The 22,770-nt window shown below is 36.3% G+C and overlaps 1 protein-coding gene across 1 annotated transcript in view; it reads left to right on the top strand.

Moving 5' to 3' along the window:
* The window catches only part of itga5 (integrin, alpha 5 (fibronectin receptor, alpha polypeptide)), a 50,247-nt gene that overhangs the window by 27,009 nt on the left and 468 nt on the right, over nucleotides 1-22,770 (top strand). Inside the window, exons 15-29 of the mRNA XM_079850145.1 lie at nucleotides 407-520; nucleotides 2,313-2,368; nucleotides 3,356-3,513; nucleotides 4,272-4,409; nucleotides 7,867-7,934; nucleotides 10,023-10,170; nucleotides 10,814-10,906; nucleotides 12,683-12,762; nucleotides 13,502-13,582; nucleotides 13,707-13,812; nucleotides 14,684-14,848; nucleotides 16,758-16,865; nucleotides 20,343-20,456; nucleotides 21,596-21,697; nucleotides 21,787-21,909. Of these exons, the coding sequence (XP_079706271.1) occupies nucleotides 407-520; nucleotides 2,313-2,368; nucleotides 3,356-3,513; nucleotides 4,272-4,409; nucleotides 7,867-7,934; nucleotides 10,023-10,170; nucleotides 10,814-10,906; nucleotides 12,683-12,762; nucleotides 13,502-13,582; nucleotides 13,707-13,812; nucleotides 14,684-14,848; nucleotides 16,758-16,865; nucleotides 20,343-20,456; nucleotides 21,596-21,697; nucleotides 21,787-21,909 (1,654 nt within the window). The remainder of the gene's footprint in view (nucleotides 1-406; nucleotides 521-2,312; nucleotides 2,369-3,355; nucleotides 3,514-4,271; nucleotides 4,410-7,866; nucleotides 7,935-10,022; nucleotides 10,171-10,813; nucleotides 10,907-12,682; nucleotides 12,763-13,501; nucleotides 13,583-13,706; nucleotides 13,813-14,683; nucleotides 14,849-16,757; nucleotides 16,866-20,342; nucleotides 20,457-21,595; nucleotides 21,698-21,786; nucleotides 21,910-22,770) is intronic.

Genomic DNA, 22,770 nt, shown 5'->3' with positions numbered 1-22,770 from the left:
AAGATCCTAAAAAATATATGTCAGTTTCAACAAAAATTAAGCAGCACAACAGTTTTCAACATTGAGAATCGTGAGAATGTTTCTTGAGCTCCTAATCAGAATTTAAGAATGATTTCTGAAGGATCATGTGACACTGGAGTAATGATGCTGAAAATTCAGCTTTGCCATCACATGAATAAATAGCATTTTAAAATATACTGAAATAGAAAGCAGTTATTTTAAATTGTAATAATATTTCACAATTTAATTGTTTTTATTGTATTTATCATTAAATAAATACAGCATCTGTAAGCAGAAGAGACTACTTTCATAAACTTTTGAAGGGTAGTGTAGATATGGAAAGCTATTCAAATTTGAATCATAAAACTGTTTGAAATGCTAAATACTGATGTTATGTTATTTCCAGGTCTCGTCCTATTGTGAACACCAGTGCCACCTTGACTGTCTACCCAACTATGATTAATCCTGAGGAGAAAGTTTGCCCCATAAGCCGTGGGAACGAGACCCTGCATGTGTCCTGGTATGTCTGCCATCTTGTTTCGGACAGAATTTGTTGTATTCCTGGTTCAGTGCAGTAAATAGGATTTGGATTAACTTTAAATTGTCAGGCCTCATAAATTCTGAGCATTCAACAAGCAATAATATGGTATAACATCATGATCTTTCACATTTAACATCAGTTAAGCGGCATTGAAGTGCACTTATGTAGGAATTTTACAAATCTAATTTAGTAAATGAAGGTTACTTCATTACGTCCACAGTCGGGCTTCGTGTTACCGGCCGAGCATATGGAAAGGTGTAGTTATGCTGTCGGCAGATGCTTTTCCAAATGGTTTGGACACGCTATGCTGGTTGAGAACGAGCCAGGAAGGTGGCGAGAAGCATAAAAAATGGCCCTTTCCCACCTCCATTATGTGCGTTTTTGAAATATGCATCCTATCTGTGGAAGGAAAGGAAACTCCACGGGGCTGGTCTCCATCTGACGTAAAACGTCTGTGTCTCCGCCTGTTCTGTTTTATACAGGGAAAGTTTGTATACGTATGTCATGATTACAAGTCGTTGCCTAGACACAGAGGCTTTTGGGAGAATTTAGAGAGCAAGAGAGAGAGAGAGAGAGGTCTAGCAGTGGCTTTGAATGAGATATTGTTAAGTGGTGGAACAGCTGGGAAACATCAGGACGCACTGAGCTGCGCACACACACACACACACACACACACACACACACACACACACACGTGCGCACACACATACACTGAGGCTTAGAAACACACATGGGAACACACTGCGTTTATTGCACAGGTCAGAGGTAGCCTGGATTGTGATTTTTCTTTTTTTCTTCACTCTTTCACTCTTTTCACCCTTCTGTATCTAGTTTCTTTTGTGTTCTTTGTTTTGTGTATCCTTTTTATTCTTATATCTTTATTATAGCATCCTTTCCTTTGTTATAGTATTATAGTATCCTTTCCTTTGTTACTATTTCTCTCTTTTTTGGGGGGAAACTTGACTTTTAAACTTTTTCAGACCTTTTTTAAACTTAACTTTTTCAATCCTTTTTTAAAAGGTTTTCATTCTTTCATTGAACTGCCGTTCAAAAAAAAAATCATTTTTTTCTTTCTTGCTTGCTTTCAGTTACACCATCATTTTTTACTCTCAAATAGATGGATACATTTCTAATAACTTAATTAGATTATCATCTATCCTTTGGGGTATTCTTTTTTATTTAGCAAGGATGTATTCAATTTATCAAAAGTAAAACTAAAGACATTTATAATATTACAAAAGATTTCTATTTCAAATAAATAACTTTTTAAATAACAAATAACTATTCATCAAAGAATCCTGACAAAAATGTATCACGGTTTCCGCAAAAATATTAAGCAGCTCAATAAATAGAAATGTTTCTTGAGCAGCAAATCAGCATATTAAAATTATTTCTGAAGGATCATGTGACACTGAAGACTGGAGTAATGATGCGGTAAAATTCTGTTGTAATAATTTAAATGTAATAATATTTCACAATATATATTTTTTTTACTGTATTTTTGATCAATTAAATGCATACTTAGTGAGCATAAAGTGACTTTTTTCAAAAACATGAAAAAATCATACCGACTCCAAACTTTTGAAGGGTACATTACATCAGTTAAATCACCTTTCCTTCCTTCCTTCCTTCCTTTCTTCAAGCTGTCAAGCCATTTGGCCCGAGGAAACGATAATAGCAAATATTTCATAGCCAAAGCGATGCAAACAATGTGCCTCATTGTAAGAAGTCCACTTCATCTCTCATCATTTGTCTGCTGTGCTTCTTACAGTGTCAACCTGAGCTTTTGCCTAACAGCCAATGGGAAGCACCTACCAAATGATCTCGGTAAGCCACATCTGCTCCCGTTTACATACCTGTAGGATCCCCTTTGCAAAGAGATCTTAAATAATATTCCTTTTTAGATAAGCAACCACCTGCAACACCCAAGCATTGCAGTGGAAAGTTATTCTAGGTTTAATTTTTGCTTAATTTCTTCACAACCTAAAATAAATGTTTTTTGCAGAGCTTTGCTTTTTCCCTTCCCATCCATAAGCATATCTTTGCCCATACGCAACCTTTACAATGTATTTATTCAGTAATTGCTTCCCTCTATATGGAAAGCATTTTATGCCTATAGTACAATTAAATAATACAAATGAAAACTTAAACCAGATTAACAATTTCGTTATAGAAAACTGTACGCAAAATATGTGACAAAATTGAACATTTCAGTGACAATGCATCATCCCTGTCAAATCACCAAGTGCGTTTTATTTTTCAATTTGACAGGGATGAGGCATTGTCTCCTTAAAAATCATTTAATTTAATTTTCAATTTTGTCACATATTTTACATGCAGTTTTCTATAATTAAATAGTTAATCTGGTTTTAGTTTTGGTTTCAATTGGTTTATTTAAAATTGGCAGAAAATGCCTTTCATACCTCTATTCCCCCCGGGCTAATGACACCACCATATGCCCTGGCATTACAGGCCTAGACTATGTGTGAAGAATAACACCTACTACACACACACAGATAACTGAGCACAGGTGCCCAACATACATCTGAATGGCATGCACATTCCTTCATGCCCATCAAAAGCATTATGGCTTTTCTTAGAGTCTTTCTCTTCAGGTTTTGGATGATGATAAAACCTAAATGTTTGGGAGAACTTTCCACTCTTGCCAAAGCAAGAAGTTCTGATCTGACCAACTGGCTTTGAGATTTAGTGCCGTGTCAGCATGGCGCCGTCCTGCACCTGTGTGTGGAGCCAATACTTAAAAGCACTGTGCCCAAAAGACTAAATATATCTGTTAATGGGCCTGTGTTGTAGAGTTTAACGTTGAAGTTCAGCTGGACCGTCTGAAGCAGCAGCAGAAGGGGTCCATACGGAGAGCTTTGTTTTTAGACACCCATCTTCCCACACAGAAGAGGACTATGACTGTGCCAAATGGAAGCAGAGTCTGCAGCGAGACTAAGATCTACTTGCGGGTGAGTTTTACCTACAAAACTTTGTAAACTGGGATTACTAGAAATACAACAATACACTTATGTCATGTTCGATACACAATACTGATCCCACAATACAATACTCTCAACAACTTTAACAACTTAAAGGGATAGTTCACCCAAAAATTAAAATTCTGTCATCATTTACTCACCCTCAAGTTGTTCCAAAGTATACTGTATGAATTTCTTTGTTTTGCTGAACACAGTGGAAGATATTTGGAAGAATGGCAAGCAGATCTCGCCCCCCATTGATTACCACTTTTTTCTTTTTCTTCTGGGATTACCATATTTGATGCGGCATTGCCATATTTGATGCTAAATTAAATCTTTAATTTCTATACATGATGCATATTGTTTTCATCCACGATATATTTTGTTGCATTTTTGCTTTTGCGATGTATTGTGACACTCCTACTATTGCTAATCTATTAAATTTAGGCATGTAATCATGTCCTAATGTGGCATTCAGAAGATATTTGTTGTTTAATGTACATTTTACAAGCAAGGAGATTGAGAGCCAATGAGAATTAAGAGTAGGCGGGGTTAACCAATGGAAATTTGTTGTGGAAAAATGACCTACACTGTTGAAGTGATCCCCCCCCCCCCCATTTATTAGCACAAGATAAGTGAAGTTAAGTGTGGTAACACACAAATAAATGCAGTGAGGGATTAAGAGTGTAATTTCTTCCTGCTTTCTGACCTTTCTCACAAACTCCCACTCTGTTTTCCTCGGAGTGTAGGATGAGAAGGACTTCAGGGATAAGTTGTCTCCCATCTTCGTTGCGCTCAACTTCAGCCTGAACCCTCAATCCGCGGCAGACAGACACGGCCTGCGGCCCATCCTCAACTACCAGACGGCGGAGCTCATCGAACAGAAAGTACGTATATTTGCTGCTGCAGATATCCCACAATGCTTTGCAGGAGTATTGCATGGTGCGGTGTGTTCTTCTCTCCCTTCATGATGAGATTATCAAAACATACATCTGGGATGTTCTCCAGATTGTCTGGAAAGCCGTTTGAGAGCCGGAGGAAATGTGTAGCGTGTACAGCGGATAACTTTTCACTGTCCCACCAGGAGAAGCTCTCTGGGCATCGTGGAAACTCCACCGTAGAGGTGTTTGTGTGTATAAAGGGTTAATAGATTTGTGTTTTTTTCCGGGCGGGCCCTCACAGGCCATATGCTGTCTGTTTAGGTTGAACGTTTTGGGTGGCAGTTTTCTCTCAGTAGTCATTGAGACTGTGCCGAACACATGGGCCGCTGTGTTTCTGCATATGGTCATTCTAATCAGAGATCTTGGAAACATTGCAGATGGAGCGATCTTCTAAAACTTTCGCTTATTCGGGCCAAGTGGAAGCTCTTTCATTCATGATAAACGAGTGTATCCATGATAATCAAAAGGAAAATTCTTGTTCATGTTGGTTTCATATGATTAAAAAAATAAAAATAAACTGTTAAACTATTTTCAATTTAAGATTTGATTACACTAAAAATATCATTTTGTAATCATTTATTATTATTTATAATAATTATTATTAGGAGTACTATTAATAATATTACACTATTATTATGAATATTGCATATGTACGTGTGTGTAAAATATATGCAATATTAATAATAAAGGGTAATACTATTACTACTACTACTAATTTTATTTTTATTTACTTTAAAATAATGTGGATATAATTATATAGTAAAACATATAATTATCATTATTATTATTATTATTATTATTGTTGTTGTTGTTACCGCAATCATTTTTATAGAGTATAAACATTATATAAATGTCAACAGTGTTTTAGAGTAGTTAACTTAAAAATATTGTTGGTTGTTGTTGTTGTAACCACAATATATTTTTTATAGAGTATTAATACAAATATTGTTGGTAACCTATTTACAATATTTATATTCTATAAAAATATATTGTGGTAACAACAATATTATTAATATGAATTATTAATATGAATTACTCTAAAACCTTATGGATATTTATATAATAGAGTAATTACATTTATACAGCATAATAAAATACTTCTTTATTAAATAATATATTTTCCTAATAAAAAATAAGAGATTATGCCGAACTTCTAAGGCTTTTCTTTTCAAGAATTAATGGAATAAATGAATAGATCTGACTAAAAGCTTGTATGTGGTTTTTATTTGCATGGGACCATTAATGTGAGGCTCCATATTCATCTTGCCTTTTGATGAGAGATGTTTTGGACCTCCTTTGATAAATGTTGTGAGTGATCTCGCTTGGCGCCCTCCAGTTTGCTGACCCAGTCATGCTGTTTGCAGACCCTGACACTTCCGTAAACACTTGATGGTGGTTTTGGCTGAGGGTCGGCTTGGACATATGCACATGTGACCTTCTCTTGTATCTCCTCTTGGTCTTCGAATTGTTTGGTTGCTGCAGTGAACCCAAACAACCCTCTCCAGGAGGTTCAGAGTTGTGGAAAGGGGTGGGTTGTAATTAGAGCTCAGCGATTGCTGATTACAGGGAAGCCACTTCGCCCTTTCTAATCTCCCATTCTATTTTTTTATCCTCATCGTCATGTTGCGTCATCCTCGCACATGTTGGAAATACGGCATCAGGTGGTAGCAATTAGCCGTGGCACGACTTTCCCCTTTTCTTGATGTTTTAGATTCATTCATAAATTGGATATGGATATGGATTCTCTCTCATTAATGTGTGTGTGTGTGCTTTGGGATATATTTGTGTGTGTGGTGAGAGTTGGGTGGTGTCGCGTGCAGCTAGCATGCGGTTTAGGGGTGGCAGCCTCTGATGTGGATGTTGGTGGCGGATAGAACAGCCATAGCTCTTTATTCCTTTAAATAAGCTCTATACATTTTCGAAGCCAATACACATCTGCTTTTCAGCCCAGAATTCATTCAGCGTTGTTTACCATTCTAAAACTTGTTATTTCAGGCGGCTGAGAAGTGATGTTTACCAATGCAAATGGTAATGTTTATAGTCATATTGCATATTAGGCGACACTATCCTCTGACGATTACGTGGTCGTGCGCTAATACTTGACCCAACTGAACGGACTGTTTATGATGAAGCTCGGTGCTGCGGGCTGTTGTTTACAAATATCCCATGAGTACTTTGCTTGGACTTTTGAAAATAGCTGCAGTTGTTTAATAGGAGTTTGTAAAGGTTTATTGGATTTTTTTTCTGTGTAAAGAGCCCAAAGATGTTTAATTGCATTATTGGTTATATGAATTGTATTATATGCCTGTTTGAATGACATTGGAGTCATTCTGTGTCCGATGAGGGAAGAAATCGAGCTTGAGAATCTTTTTTTTATTTTTTTATTTTTGGATCACAATCTTAAAGGAGAAGTTCACTTTTAAAATGAAAATTCTGTCATCATATACTCACCCTCATGTTGTTTCAAACCTGTATGAATTTCTTTCTTATGCTGAACAGAAAGGAAGATATTTAGAAGAATATCAGTAACCAGACAGTTTTTGGGTCCCAATGACTTCCATAGTATATTTTTTTCCTACTATGGAAGTCATTGGGACCCAAAAACTGTCTGGTTACTGATATTCTTCTAAATATCTTCCTTTCTGTTCAGCATAAGAAAGAAATTCATACAGCTTTGAAACAACATGAGGGTGAGTATATGATGACAGAATTTTCATTTTAAAAGTGAACTTCTCCTTTAATAAATTTACCTTCTTTATTGATTATTTTTTATTTTTTTCTAAAATAATAATAATAATAATAAACAAAATACATTTTTAATTCAGATATATAAATAAATATGAATTAGGCTACTTTTAAACTTGCCGCGGGTTGATGATTTTTTTTTTTTAAAGGTTTATTTGACTGAAATGCTTGTATTGAGATATTTTACCCATTTTACATTCTAACAATGATACAACTGTGCTAGATGATGAGTTTTGTGAGGAAGGGCACTGATCGGGAGCTCCTTTATTAAAACAGACTTTTAAAAAAGCGTTTGATTACTGCTATATAGTGATTTTCAAGTTGAATTGTGTATAACGCATACAGTGTCTGTAAAATATGCATTCTAGGTATGGGAGTGGCATATTTTGAGTTTTGATATTTGGGGAAGGGTCATTGGGCAACTTTGGGCTAGTTTTGTTACGCAAACCAACCCTGCTGCCTGGATTCATTCTGGTTGCCCAATATTCATTATCCAATTTCTGAAAGACCAAATCAGGTCCTTTTTCTCATGTAATACCCTGTTTCACTCAGAAATAAGTCGCATTACAAAAGTAAAATGGGTTGCAAATTGACAATACAGTAATCTCTCTCTGACATTGAGTGACTGACCTTAACTTTTTTCTGGCTTCTGCTCTAGGCCCAGATTTTATTGGACTGTGGAGAGGACAACATTTGCGTCCCTGACCTGAAACTCTCCGTGCACGGGTAAGATGATTAGCAAGAAATGCAAAAGAAATCAATAAAGGCCTGGGGTTTAGTTTGCTTGTTGCAAAGTTTGCAGAAACGCATATAAAGTAGAACAATGTTAGGCTCGAGAAATGAGTAATTGCTATTCCAGCTACTGTTTAGATGAGATATTTAGATAAATATATGTGATGAGTCACAGCTTTTAGAAAGTCTCAGTAATGGATAGAGTTTTCCCAGGTGAGAATAGTGACACACACATGCACAGATACACACTGACTTCAGAAAAACAAAACAAAAAACAGGAAGGAGGACTAAGCAACAGGTGCTGTGATTGGCTGACTTGGCTTTTAAAAAGAAAAACTGGATAGATGAAACGGATAAGTTTGGAAAATTTGGGGCTTGGAAATCTCCACGGCCCCCTTTTCCCTTCAGTTACGATGGCAGTTCCCTGCAGTTGATTTGTGAAATCTGTGGGTGTTTTATACATCGATTTGTTTGCATTTGCTGTTATTCTTTGACCGCAAAAATGCGCCTCACCAAAAACATCACAGATTTGTTGCATTTGTCTTAGGTCACATATTTACGAAACTGCATAGGGCATTAATTCTCTCCACAGAGTGATTTGGATTATCTTGACATTCAACAAGCAGAGGGAATATCACGACTTGGAAATTCACTGGAGGGGGTTATTCTTTAGGAGAAAATGTGAAACTACATCTAGACAGCTTCCCAGAGAATGCCTGGGACAACATGGCTTATCTTTGGTACCACTGTCAGCATCTGCTTCCCAGGTCCATGTTGAGGAAACCCAGCCAAGTTCTCTGTTTCACTCAAATTAACTTTTTGTACTGAATCACTTCCATGTGATTATTAGAGCTCACTGGTGTTAATTTGTTGTGAGGATCGTGATATTTATTTTGATTAGCAATTGAATGTAAAATCTTGACCTTCTTGTGACATGACCCCAACCTCATATGTGCCATGTGAAGGGGTTTGTTATGAAAGTGCAGCAAGCGACGGCTTCCATGTAGGTTGGAGTCTCCCACCAGCCGAGTGCCAGTGCTTGAATTCAGTACGCTTCCCCAGCATGGCTTTACGAGGCCAGGCGGTAATTGGAAGCGTCTGTGTGGCCCTCGCATGGAATTTCTCATTGTGTCTGAGATGTAGAGAGAAAAGAAAGGGGGGGGGGGGGAGGGAACATGTAGGAATAGAAAAAGGGAACTTTGCGGAATGTTTCACAGTCTTTGTCGTTGCATGTTGAACTTTATTGCTACAATGGAAATTAGGGGTTTTTAATAGGAAATGTGTGTGTAATGCAAGAGGAAGGGCTTCCTGTTGGAAAGATCTGGGTGATTTTTCACCACTAGATCAGCAGAATTACACTTTCTTTTTTGAAAGAAATTAATGCTTTTATTCAGGACGGATTGATCAAAAATAACACATTTATTATGTTACAGGAGATTTCTATTATGAACTTTGTTCATTAAAAAATCCTGAAGAAAATGTATCATGGTTTCACAAAATATTTATGCAGCACAACTGTTTTTAATAAGACATGTTTTTTGTGCACCAAATCAGCATATTAGAATGATTTCTGAAGGATCATGTGACTCTGAAGACTGGAGTAATGATGCTGAAAATTCAGCTTTGCCATCACATGAATAAATTGCATTTTAAAATATATTCAAATAGAAAACAGTTATTTTAGATGCAATAATATATTTTTTATCAAATAAATGCGAGCATAAGAAACTTTTTTTTTTTTATCATACCGACCCCAAACTTTTGAATGGTAATTTCCTCCATGGTTTATACTTTACAACAAAATTTCAAAATGGAGGTGTATATCTATCTACTTTTTAATTGATTAATTAGTGGTGCTTGTTAACATACTAAAGCTATTGCTTATAATCTGGGTTAGAGATTTGAACAAACGTCTACCTGTATAAATAAACATTGGCCAATAACTCCTCTCACAACGTTTGTACCATTGCTCTAAGATTAAATCAGCGCTTGATAAACTCTATTGAAGACCCAGTCCCATAGAAGGTAAATTAGCTGCCAAGGCAAGAGTTTAATGTTTTGTTCGTGTTTTGGGTACTGCAGGGACAGGAAGGAAGTGTACATGGGCGATGACAACTCTCTGACCCTGACTTTCAACGCGAAGAACGATGGAGGCGGAGCTTATGAAGCCGAGCTGTATGTGGTCTTGCCACCAGAGGCCGACTACAGCGGAATAGCCCGCAATAATGAGGTGAGATATGGAGACCCTCCCTCCAGGTGCTGCCTATTACACGGACGTGTGCCAGATCCCATCCATTAACTCCTACACGTGTTCAGCATTTCAGCTGAGAAAGACCTTTGTTCTGTTACTTTGATACTCAAGAAAAGATGTGTTTTTTATTAATGGAGACATGTGATGAGAAATCCCGTAGTGAGGCAAAACTTGACAGCGGTCGGAGTTTTAATGTGGCGGTTTTCAAACTGATGGTTAGGGAAATGATAAAATGTAATAAATTCAAATATTCAAATAAAATATTTTAACACTTTGAAAAATTATTTTATCAATTATTTGATTTGGTAAACGACACGTCTTTCTAATATAACACTATTATTTTCTTACACAGTATAAATGGGTCTTTATACATGAATATATATAATGACTATTCAAGGAAGGAGTGTCTCTCAAGAGGATCATGGGCATCAAAAAGGGCTAACACCAGTTTTAATGAATTACTTGAACATATTTTCATCCCTAAGGATAATTTAGAGCAAACATGTAACATTCAACAGTAGTATCAGAACTGGTCTAAACAGTCAAGACATGAGTCAGGTGTATGGGGTGTGTGTGTGTGTTTTCCGAAATGACTGGTCTTTTTCTCTATTTCTCTGGACAGAGTCTGACCCAGCTGACCTGCAGTTATGAGACGGAGAATCAGACCCGTTACCTCAGCTGTGACCTGGGGAACCCCATGAAATCAGGCACCAGCGTAAGCACACTTACACTCTTCTTTCTGTTCTTCTTTCACTAGAGTGACTTGAGGTTTCACACTGTTATTGAAAAAGAACCTTTTATCAAATGCGATTGAATCTTACTGATTTCCCAGTGTGTCTGAAAATTGTAAAATTGTTATTTTGACAGTCATGGAAATGTGTAGAATCTTATGATGGATGGATGGATGGATGGATGGATGGATGGATGGATGGATGGATGGATGGATGGATGGATGGATGGATGGATGGATGGATGGATGGATGGATGGATGGATGGATGGATGGATAGATAGATAGAATAGAATATATATTATATAAAATATATTATCTATCTATCTGTCTGTCTATCTGTCTCTCTCTGTCTCTCTCTCTCTCTCTCTCTCTCTCTCTCTCTCCTCTCTCTCTCTCTCTCTATCTCTCTCTCTCTCTCTATATATATATATAGAATATTAACGATATTAACATGCCTAAGACTTTTGCACAGTACTATATATATATATATATATATATATATATATATATATATATATATATATTCTATAAAATTATTTTTTAACAATCCAGTTATCCTTATCCAGTAATCAAAAACATCTGGAAAAGTGGAAATTCTGACAACTAGCATTCTACCAAATAAAATCCAGACCTCCAGCAACCATAATTGTGTGTCCTGTTAGTCATGTAACCTTTATTAGTCACCTAACCTGTTAGTCAACTCGTAGTGCTGTCCGGGGGTCTTGTTAAGGGCTGTGTTAGATCATGTTTGGACAGGCAGGAAGTTCCCACCAGCGATGCAGGAAGTGACAGTCATTTAGGCCCTACCCTCTTAGAGAGTGGAGTTTCCCTTTCCAAAATGATTGTTCAAACTGCTCCATGTCAATATGTGTATCCAGACACCTCTGTATGTTTCAGTCAGCGCAGCAACACTGCTCTCATTAGTTCAAGGCAGGTTATCTGGGTGGTTTATTCAGCAATTTTATTATTAACGTTATTTTAGGTCATTATTTTTAGATTCCAGGACCACCAAAGCGGTTCCTCGCAACAACTGGCCTGTATCTGTAATCGTATCTTATTTAATGAGATATTCAGAAATCACACCTACCCCCACGCGCACGGACACCCACACGCAAACTCTCACGCATGGAGATGAGTGAAAACAAGAGCCGCTCGTATAGGGTCTTATTGCCAGAGTTTGTGTGCGTGCGGTGGGAGCATAAAACCACAATAATAAAAGGGAGGCTGGAACTCCCATGCAGTCTGGGGTTGTGTAGGTGACTTCAGCACTTTAGGGATGAGGGTAGTAACTAACTGGAGTGCTTTTGACAGTGCAGCTAAACATGACATCACTAAGATGAATGAGAGAGGATACATTTTAGTGTTTCCACTTGTGTTTTTTGGATGGAGTACAGGAAAGAAACATTCCACCAACATCAACATCCATTCTGTTGCTATGGTAGACAGTGCATTATGGGTGATTTGTATGTTCTGTGTGCTGTAGAGAATTCTCTGGGGTAATCCGTGGACAGCTGCAATTCAGTATTGTGACATTGCAAATATTGTTGGCTCCTTTATGATAAATTGCTTGTGTTTGCTCCAATTTTTTGGTCGTTTTAGCTCAAATTTTCTGATGAATGAAATGTACATGTACGTGTGTGTGTGTGTGTGTGTGTGTGTGTGTGTGTGTATATATGTATATATAAAAATGGAGGAATAAAGTTCACATTACCTTATGGGAAAATATGATTTAGAAATGTATTTTGTTTACATTTTTGCAGCTATGGGCCGGACTGCGATTCACAGTACCACGTCTCAAGGACACACACAAATTTGTGCAGTTTGACCTACAGATCCGTAGGTATGAAACTTGAAAATATACACAAATAAACACAACTTATTTTTATTTATTTATTTGTTTTCGAAAATAAACATTCACATTATACTGTACAGTAAATAAAATCTATACAGTAGCACGGATGGATAATATATATATATATATATATATATATATATATATATATAATGTACATATGTCTGTCTATATATATATATATATATATATATATATAAAGAGTTCAGATGCAGTTCAGCATCTGAGAGTTCAGATCATTTTTATCAAGTTCAGTAATTTCACTTAAATGGCAATAATTTTCATTGCCATTTAAGTGAAATTACTGAACTTATATATACGAGCTTGATAAAAATGATCATTCTAGAAGAAAATTTCAGATGGCACATAGAGGCTTTTGCATCTGAACTCTTCATATTAGGGCTGTGAAACGATTAATAGCATCCAAAATAAAAGTTTGTGTGGACTGTGTATAATTATTTTGTATATATGAATCCACACACACATGCATGTATATATTTAAGGAATAAAATAAATGCACATTTTTATTAATATTTTAAAAATATGTGATTGACAACATTAAATAAATAAAAAAATGTAATGATTTATTTAAAAATACAATTAATATTTTTTACTATTGTCACTGTTATGGTCACTGATATATCATGCATCTGTAATATACGGTCAGGTTAGTTGCACATGCCCTTAAATATGCTCTTTATTAAGCTCTCCATCTGTCCATCTGCAGTAAGAATGAGAATAACTCCCAGAGTGAAGTCGTCCCCTACAAGCTGGAGGTGGTGGTCCAGTCTGATGTTATTCTGCAGGGGTGAGTTCACATGCAGAACCCATTTAGAAGTGCTTCACAAGACCATAGCTCTTCTGGAACTCTCACTAGGAAGCTCTCCCTGTTCCCTCACCTTCTCATTTTCTCTTTATCTCTCGTTTTACAGTGTTTCCAGACCAGACAAGGTCTTCTTTCCCCCACCGAACTGGAAGTTGACCAAGAATGTAATGGTTGAACAGGATGTTGGACCCTCCATCCAGCACACTTACGAGGTAAAGACCTTGTCTGAGTCCTTCAGTTGGACTTGAAGCCAGAGTGGCCTGTCATTGATAGGAATCCAGAGTAATGGCAATAAATCACTATGGTACAATTTTGGGATGTATGGCTGCCTAGCAACTAGCAGTTACATTTGCAGGATTTAAAATGTCTGCCCTTCTACTTTTTTTACCTTAAGACTTCAAATCATTTCATCATTTTATTTCATCATTTCTTTTCATGAACCGAATATATATATATTCATATACACATAATTGTATTTTTTATTTTAGGTTATTTTATTTAATATTAAAAAATAATATAAATTTAACTTATATTTTTTTTATTGGATTTAATTTTAAGTCCATTTCATATATCATTTTTTTTAACGTCAGTGAGTGCCGCTGTAATTGCTGCTTGCAGTTTGGTTTCCTTATACATACTTTCTGCCAGGATTCTGCAGATGAGTCATGCAAACAACTTGTACATGGAGAAGTTGTCATGGAGAATCTCCAACAGTTACACATAGGTCCTGAAATAGCAAAGGGAATCAAGTCATCCTTTTATGATGACCAGAGAGTACAGAAACACCTGTGGAGCACGACTTTAATCTGTGGTTGTGATGGCGTACGTGTAATCATGAAAATAACAAAGCCGCAACCTTGATGTTAAACCAATGCGTTTGAGAGGGTTTATTATGACAACACTTGACTCATCTCTCTCTCTCTCTCTCTTTCTCTCGCTCTCTCTCTCTCGCTCTCTTTCTCTCTCTCTCTCTTTCTCTCTCTCTCTCTCTCTCTCTCTCTCTCGCTCTCTCTCTCTCTCTCTCTCTCTCTCTCTCTCTCTCTCTCTCTTCTTTCTCTCTCTCTCTCTCTCTCTCTCTCTCAGTTGGTGAACAACGGGCCGAGCCGCATCAGTCACACTCAACTTCAACTTAGATGCCCCATGAAACTTCAGGTTCAAAGTAACAGGTTCATTTACCCACTGGAGGTCACGACGGAGGGGCCTGTTAACTGCACCACCCACAACATAGTCAACCCTTTGAACCTCAAGGTAAGACGCCCAGGGTTAACTGCAGGGCAGAGATTTGATCAGGGTTCACCTGATGAAGTAAATAATACTGGAGCGCTGTCTGTCATTATATGCATGACTTTGATCTATCAGGCTTTTCTTTTAAAGCACTGTTTACAGTACATGTGAATCAAATGAAACTTATCAGGAACGTGTCTGGGTCATATATCACCCAAAATGAAAAATGAAGCCTATTTGTAGACCCTTAGGCTTGAATACATTATTTTCATGAGAATTCTCATTAACGCAATGGAAAAATGTCATTCTCATTATTATAATATGAAGAAAAAAAAAATGTTTGTGCAAAATTGTAATGAAAATAGTCATGTAAAAAGCCTTAGTTGAAATAAAATGTTTAATTTTCCTCATGGAAAAAACATTATAGTTTTTTTTTTTTTTTTTTTTGAGATTTTCTTAAGATGTTAATCTGTAGCAACTTATGCTGTAAAGATATTAGACAGGAGACTCACATGCAGTCATGTGAGGAGAGAACAGAAGCTCTTAAAGGGATAGTTCACCAAAAAATGAAAATTCTGTCAGTAATTACTCACCCTAATGTTGTTCCAACCCCGTAAGACTTTCGTTCATCTTCTGAAAACAAATTAAGATATTTTTGATGAAATCTGAGAGCTGTCTCACTCCTTCATATGCTTCTACGTAATCGATATCTGCCATCCCAGACAAGTTAGTAAAGACATCATTAAAATAGTCCAAGTGACTACAGTGGCTCAACCTTAAGTTTATCAAGCGACGAGAATACTTTTTGTGCGCAAAAAAACACAAAAATAACTTTATTCAACTATTCATTTTCTTCTGTGTGGGCCTCTGAGTGAGTTCACGTAGTGTAACAGTGTAACAGAACGTAGGCTCACTATTGGCCAGCATCATGCACATGACCAGCATCGGCCAATAGTGAGCCTAAGTTTCAGATTTCATCAAAAATATCTTAATATGTGTTTCGAAGATGAACGAAAGTCTTACGGGGTTGGAACGACATAAGGGTGAGTAATTACTGACAGAATTTTCATTCTTGGGAGAACTAACCCTTTAAAGGGGACAGAGCTTGATGACAAGCTAAATTTAAACTCAAGGGACATCCGCTGTCAGTAACACCCAGTATGTCCCAATACTGTCTCAAATGCATATACCAAACACATGAACACGCCACTCATCCATCCATATTTCCTAATATGTCCACCCTGTCCCTCGAACAGCCCCACCCAAGGGCATTAAACCAGCCTTTGATCCTCCTGCCATACTCTCATCTCAATCTGCTTCCCTTCGGTCTTCACGTCCCACTGCTATCTATATAAACACAGCCATCAGCTTAATCAGAGCTTCTTATGAGAGACCGCTCAACAACACTTCCCTCTCCAAGAGCTCACAAATGATCTGAACAAATAAGGGATCTCACGTTAAATTTTTTTATTTGAATCTCCATAAATGTAATGATTATTTCCCAACAAGTTGGGGACATATTTCTATTTTCTACAAGTTATACGTTTCTACACCCGTCTCTCTATTCTGTCCCATCTGATGGGCGTATGGATGATTCGTAACACAAAACTGCTGTTACATCTGGGATTGTGCAGAACTCCTCTCCGAAGTGGTTGTTTGTTCAGTTTCTCATGCTGTTTTAGGGTGTTTTCTTGGTTTTGAGGAGAGTATGAGTCTACACAATGGAGAAGTTGAGTAAAATTCAGACATCTGTTGCAAAATACCCCTTGTGTCCTGCACGTTGTGTCCCTCCCGTTGAGCTCACGGCTGAATGTCAGTGTTGAGTCAGAGGGCGTCAGTACAGATTGAACCGTGATGTCAGAGTCCACAATGTCCAAAAGGGTGGCGAGTTTCCATTCAATGTTCTGTTCCCTTTTTCTCACTCTGTCTTTAGCTCCAGCAGTCTTCTACCGAGCAGCCTCCTTTGCGAGACGCGGCACGGGAACACCACATCGAGAAGAGGGAAACGCACAAGGGCGAGCTGTCTCAGCTGACCAATCTGGTGAGATTTCTTCAATGTGAAGAGGGAAAAAAGTTTATAAAAAAGGCAAAACACAGAGAAAGTGAGTGAAACATTAGCTCTGTTCAGAAACCTAGAGAGCTGCCTAAATAGGGAGACAACATCCTAACTGAACCAGAACCTCATAAGTGAGTCATTTGAAACACTCTGCATAGTCAGCAACTCAAATAACCCAATTAGCACTTCTTGAAATTGATTCCAGTAGTTAGTAAGCTAATGACTTCCCGACATCTTATACTGTCATGAACTGGCTTGCTGGTCTTAGTTGGTCTCCTAGCCTTGTCAGGCTGGTCTGTTGGCTGATTTTGGAGTGGGTTTTGGAAACTTTTCAGCTGGTCAGGCTGGGAGACTAACTAAACACCAGCTCGGCCATGCTGAGAGAACTTCTTAACCCTTAAACGCATACCTCGGGTCTTTAGTGACCCGGGATGTCATTCACTACCCTCCTCCTCATTCATTTAAAAAGAATTAAGAAAAAAAAAGTTAGTTTAAAGTTAGACTGCAACCTTCTTAGTATTCCTCAATCAATTTATTATAAACAATGTTTGTCAAAAAATAAAAAAATAAATTTTTATTGGGTCGCTAACGACCCGAGGTGTGTAACAGTGTAAATATATTTTTTCTGCTCAACAATAATTTAATCTTTGATGACTGAATAAGAGCAATTCACCTTTATTCCACAAGGTTGCAATGTCTGATACACAATGATGAAGTGACATTTCACTTATAGTTATCGCAGGCAGAAAACAAAAGAGTAGGAAATATCATCAGCAAAACTTTAAATGGCTCAGTGATTTACTGCAGAGCAAGTACTGAACGCAAACAAATGTTAGTGTTACTGTCACTTGATGGTGGATCTGGTGAAGAAGCTCACAATATTGATTTTGAAGATGTTGAAAATGATAGTTTTGAGAATATGAGCCAGATGCTGAATGTACTGGGAAATGAGCTCTTATGAGGACAGTGATGATGGTATAAAACATCTGCTCAAACTGAACCCTTCCGAGCTCCAAAAGGTAACAAAATATGCTTATATAAATAATATCAGAAAAGTTTTATATTATCGCGACAGGTTGAGATCCATCCATGTGAGATATAGATCCGGGTCGCTAAAGACCCGAATATGTCAAAACGATTGGCGAAACATTCATGCATTTAAGGGTTACAGCAGCTAAGAACAACAAACCAGGGCTGCATTTCCCAAAAGCATCGTGAGCTAAGTTGATGGTAGAGAACATCGGTGGCAATGGTCTCCGCCGAACATTTCAGCTGGGATTATACTCTAATTTGGGAATAAAATACATAACCCACACATATATTGGGTAAAACGGTCAATTTTTACATTAAAATTAACTATTTTAATTCAGTATTAAATGTACGGAGATCCCAAAGTGACATAGTGATGAAAAAAATTAAATGGGAGGAAAAATTGTTTCAATGCTTTCGCGTTCACTCACAAAACTTTAGCGTTTTCTCAATTTATCTCAATATTTTACCACCATTTTGAATGCATACATTCGGGATTATCTTCATTGAGAAATGCAAATGTTGAACAAACACATCCAATATGGCGTCTGAGGTCATGAGAATACAGCGAGACCTTTCGTTCACTAGTGTAGTAACTCAGAAGAAGGTCAAGTCATACAAGGTCAAAGATCTACTCTGACTGATTGGCTGCCATTAAAGATGTTTTGCTTGGTCGGTCTAGGTGCATGTGTGCGTATTTGTGTGCTTGCGTATGTGCGTGACCATTAATGACCTCATTACTCTCCAGAGTGATGGGTCTGCCGAAATGTCCTCGCTCTACCCTCTAATTCCCCGTTGTTCTCTGCGTCATTAACCGCTCCAGCTACCAGCTCTCTCAGACAGCAGCTGGTTGTGTAGTCCAGCTGTAGGTAGCTGTACCTGACCAAATGAAAGGGGGCTTTGTCGCCTGTTGCGCTCAATCGCCCACATTTATCATCTCTTGCTTGATGAAGTGTTCCTAGAGGGCTATTTATTTCTTCGCCTGTTCCCTTGTGCTAATTTTGTTGAGGGAGAGCAGGAGTCTCTGTTGACATGTTCTGTTAGTGAACAGTGGAGATGTGTTACAGGACTCAAAAGGTCCAACCTAGGTTGGACATCTCTCGACTAGGATGAGGTGTTAATAGACGGCAACACTTTACAATAAGGCTTCAGTTGTTAACATTAGTTAACATGAACTATCAATGAAAAAAAGCATTTATTAATCTTACTTAATTTAAACATTTACTTATACGTTATTAAAATCAAAAGTTGTACCTGTTCATATCATGTAATGGACCTGAACTTATGAACTAACAATGAATAGTTATACTTTTACTTACAAAGATGAATAAATACTGAAACATGAATTGCTTATTGTTAGTTAATATTAGTTAATGCATTAACTAATGTTAACTTATGAAAACTTATTGTAAAGTGTTACCAAATAGACATAAAAATATTGAAAAAGATAAATGTACTTGACCTTTTTGCATATATTATACAGTATTATATTATATTATATTATATTTTTCTTATTGTCTTATTGTCTTTTAAAAAATAGTTTTTCTTGTTTTAACCATTAACTTAAATAATGAATGTACATAAAAATTACAAATATATAAAAATTATATGTGAATATATTTGTATATATATATGTATGTGTGTGTGTGTGTGTGTGTGTGTGTGTGTGTTTATTTATTTATTTATTTTTATAAAAAATCAATAAAAAAAAATCAATTAAAAAAAAAATCAAGTTTATTTTTCTTAACTATTTGTAATATATATAGATATATAGTATAAATATTACATGCAGTACAAGAGCTGGGGGGCCCCATGTAAAGGTGGTACCACTATAGGAAAAGATGTATGTTCTGTGATAATTTTTTCCCCCACCCTCCTAATGAAACAAATTTGATGTTACAAGGATCCGTTGATGAACGTGGTAATGCACAGCTCGTAAAAACCATTGAGTTACATGTTATTGCATCTGTGGGTTGGAATTTGACTTCAGGCAACTGTAGGCAGGATTTTACAGTCCTGTGACTCTTCTAGTGATTTCCCACTAATTTAAAGCAGTCGATGCACAAGACGCTAACATTAGGTCCTTTGTCACTGCCGTTGGCTCGTGACGCTAATGTCTTTCCCATGGTCCGGATCTTCACATTCATAATTATTGTTGGGTTTTTAATTAATGCTCTCAAATGACAGCCAGGCATGCTTTTATGGTGATTTTATTTATTTCTGGCAGGAAATTTAACTTGCATGATCTGTGTTTGTTTAAAGGGCACGTCTTTTATAGCATCATTACAATTCAGTGCCAAATGTTTATTTGAATATCTGCAGTTATGAAGGGTTTGTAATGAGTTATGACATGAGCTAAAATGCACTGTGATGAAATAGTTCTGTAAACTTCCATAAACTGATTATTATCTCTCTGTTTTTCTGATGTGCTAGTCTTGCTCCAGTGTGGATTGCTGGACTCTTACGTGTAACGTTGGCCTGTTGGAGCGAGGGACGAGTGCCATACTGCATGTTCGCTCGCGAATCTGGGCAGAAACATTTATGGAGGTGAGCGGAAAACCTTGGTGCAAGCAGTCCAAAGCTGTCGTCTCTCTAGATTATTACTAATACTGCAATAAAAGCATGTACAAGCTTATTAGTCTTATTTTCGACTCAAATATACCTCTCAAAGTCTGTCCCATGATTATACCGGTTAAATTGATTATACTTTATAGTTTTTAATCTAAAGTGTGACTGCTTCCTGTGCGAGTGTCTGTTCATGTATGTTAAAGAGAGTCAGATGATGTCTCCAAACAGGAGCTCTTTTGAGAGACGCCTTACATGCTCTCTGCAGTTCTAGCCAATACAAAGCTTATAAGTGAGTGCATTGAAAATACATTAGGAGAAATCCTGAGAGCTCAGCGGATTGGAATGTCAGAGGGGTTTTGTGAGAACCAAAGCCAGAAACACTGGGATTCAGTGAAGCAATACCGCCCCCATCTGGATGCAAGTGGGATTGTTACATAAATGCAACTAGGCACCTATTTTTTTACAGTCTATGCTAGGCACATTCAAATTAATGCACAGACAGTTTTACATGGTTACCAATTTTTTTTGTGTGTGTGTAATTTGAAGTTGTATTTTCTCTTAAATTGTAATGTTTACATATTTGCTTTTAATAACTGTAGTGAATTAAATTTAAATAAAAATATTATATTATAGTAAAAAATACGCAATTATAGTTTTACAATATACAAAATAAAACATTATTATTATTATTATTATTATTATTATCTTATTATTTCAAAACATAATTAAGATTACTGATATTATCCAAAATGGCTTTTTTTTATTTCTTTCCCATATTAGTGTTACAAATGTAGTTTGTGTGTGTGCGTCTTTGCATATATATATATATTATATACTTAAATCATAATGTTTACATATTTATTTTTAAAAACTATTGAGAATTAAAAAAATGTATATATAAAAAAAACCAGTAAAAATAGTAAATTACAGTTATACAATGTACAAAACAAAATATTGTTATTATTAATATCATCATTATTTTCTTGTCTTATTTCAAAACATAGAGATTACTGATATTATCCATAATGTTATTTATTTTCTGTAAAACCTAGACTTTAATTTTCGATTTCTTTCGCATATTGAGGTTACAAATGTAGTTTTTGTGCTTTTATTTGCAGAATCCTTATAAAAACGTTATTCTGGAGTGCCTTGCTAGTTACAAAGTGGAAAAGATGCCATATGCCATTTTGCCCAAGGTGACTCCTAGCGGTGCTAAAAAGGTAAACTTTCCCATCTAATCTCATTCATGTTCATCACCAGACATATGTAGTTCTCATCCAGTGATGGTCATCTTTTCTCTGTTAACTAGTTGGTGACTCCTGTGGTCTGGAATAAGCCGGACAGTACATACGCTGTTCCTCTGTGGATCATCATTCTGGCTATTCTAGCCGGCCTTCTGCTGCTCGCACTGCTGATCTACGTCCTCTACAAGGTCAGTGTCCGCCATTTTGATTTCTAGTTCAAGATGGCTAATCATAAACAAATGATTTTCCTTTGCAGTCAGACAGGTTTGCAACCAATAGTAAAGTCATTTTAAAACTTACAACTAATCATAAATGAACATGTAACTTTTATAAAGGGACTAACTTGTAGCTAATTCTAAAATAAATCTTATCCTTCATCCTAGAAGTAGATTGTTACTAATTGTAAAATAATTTGTATCCATTGTTGCCAGACTAGTTGACAATCATGAACAAATCTTAATCTTTGTAGTTAGGCAAGTTAGGCACTAATTATAAGTTAAATATTATCCTATACATTAAGAAACACTTGATAGTCCGACTATCTAATCGTGAACCTATTCTTCACAGTCGAATTGACTAATTGTAAATAAATCCCTATCTTTCATAATGGAAATAACTTGTGGCTAACCATAAACTAAATTGTATCAACCATAGCTAAACTAGCTTGTGAACTAATCTATTGTAGTCAGACTATTTATCTTTTGTAGTCGGGCTATTTTGTAACTAATCGTAAATCTTATTCTTAGACTATTATAACTAAGCATAAACACATTCTTATCAGTTATAGTAGGGCTAATTTGTGAATAAATGTGAAAAACTTCTTATCCTTCTTTGCAGGGTTATTATAGTTAACTGTGTAAATGTGAAATAAAATAAAATATAAAAAAAAATAATTTTACTAAAATAACTAAAACTAAAATAAAAATTTATAAAAAACTATATAGACATTTAAAAAAACAAAAACTTTTAAAAATGACAAAAATACACAACAAAATCTATCTAAAATTAAATGAAAATGGAAAATATAAAAATAAAACCGGATTCAAAAT

The sequence above is a fragment of the Squalius cephalus genome (genome assembly GCF_949319135.1).
Source record: "Squalius cephalus genome assembly, chromosome: 18".
In the NCBI taxonomy this organism is placed as follows: domain Eukaryota; kingdom Metazoa; phylum Chordata; class Actinopteri; order Cypriniformes; family Leuciscidae; genus Squalius; species Squalius cephalus.
This window is presented reverse-complemented; position numbering and strand designations above follow the sequence as displayed.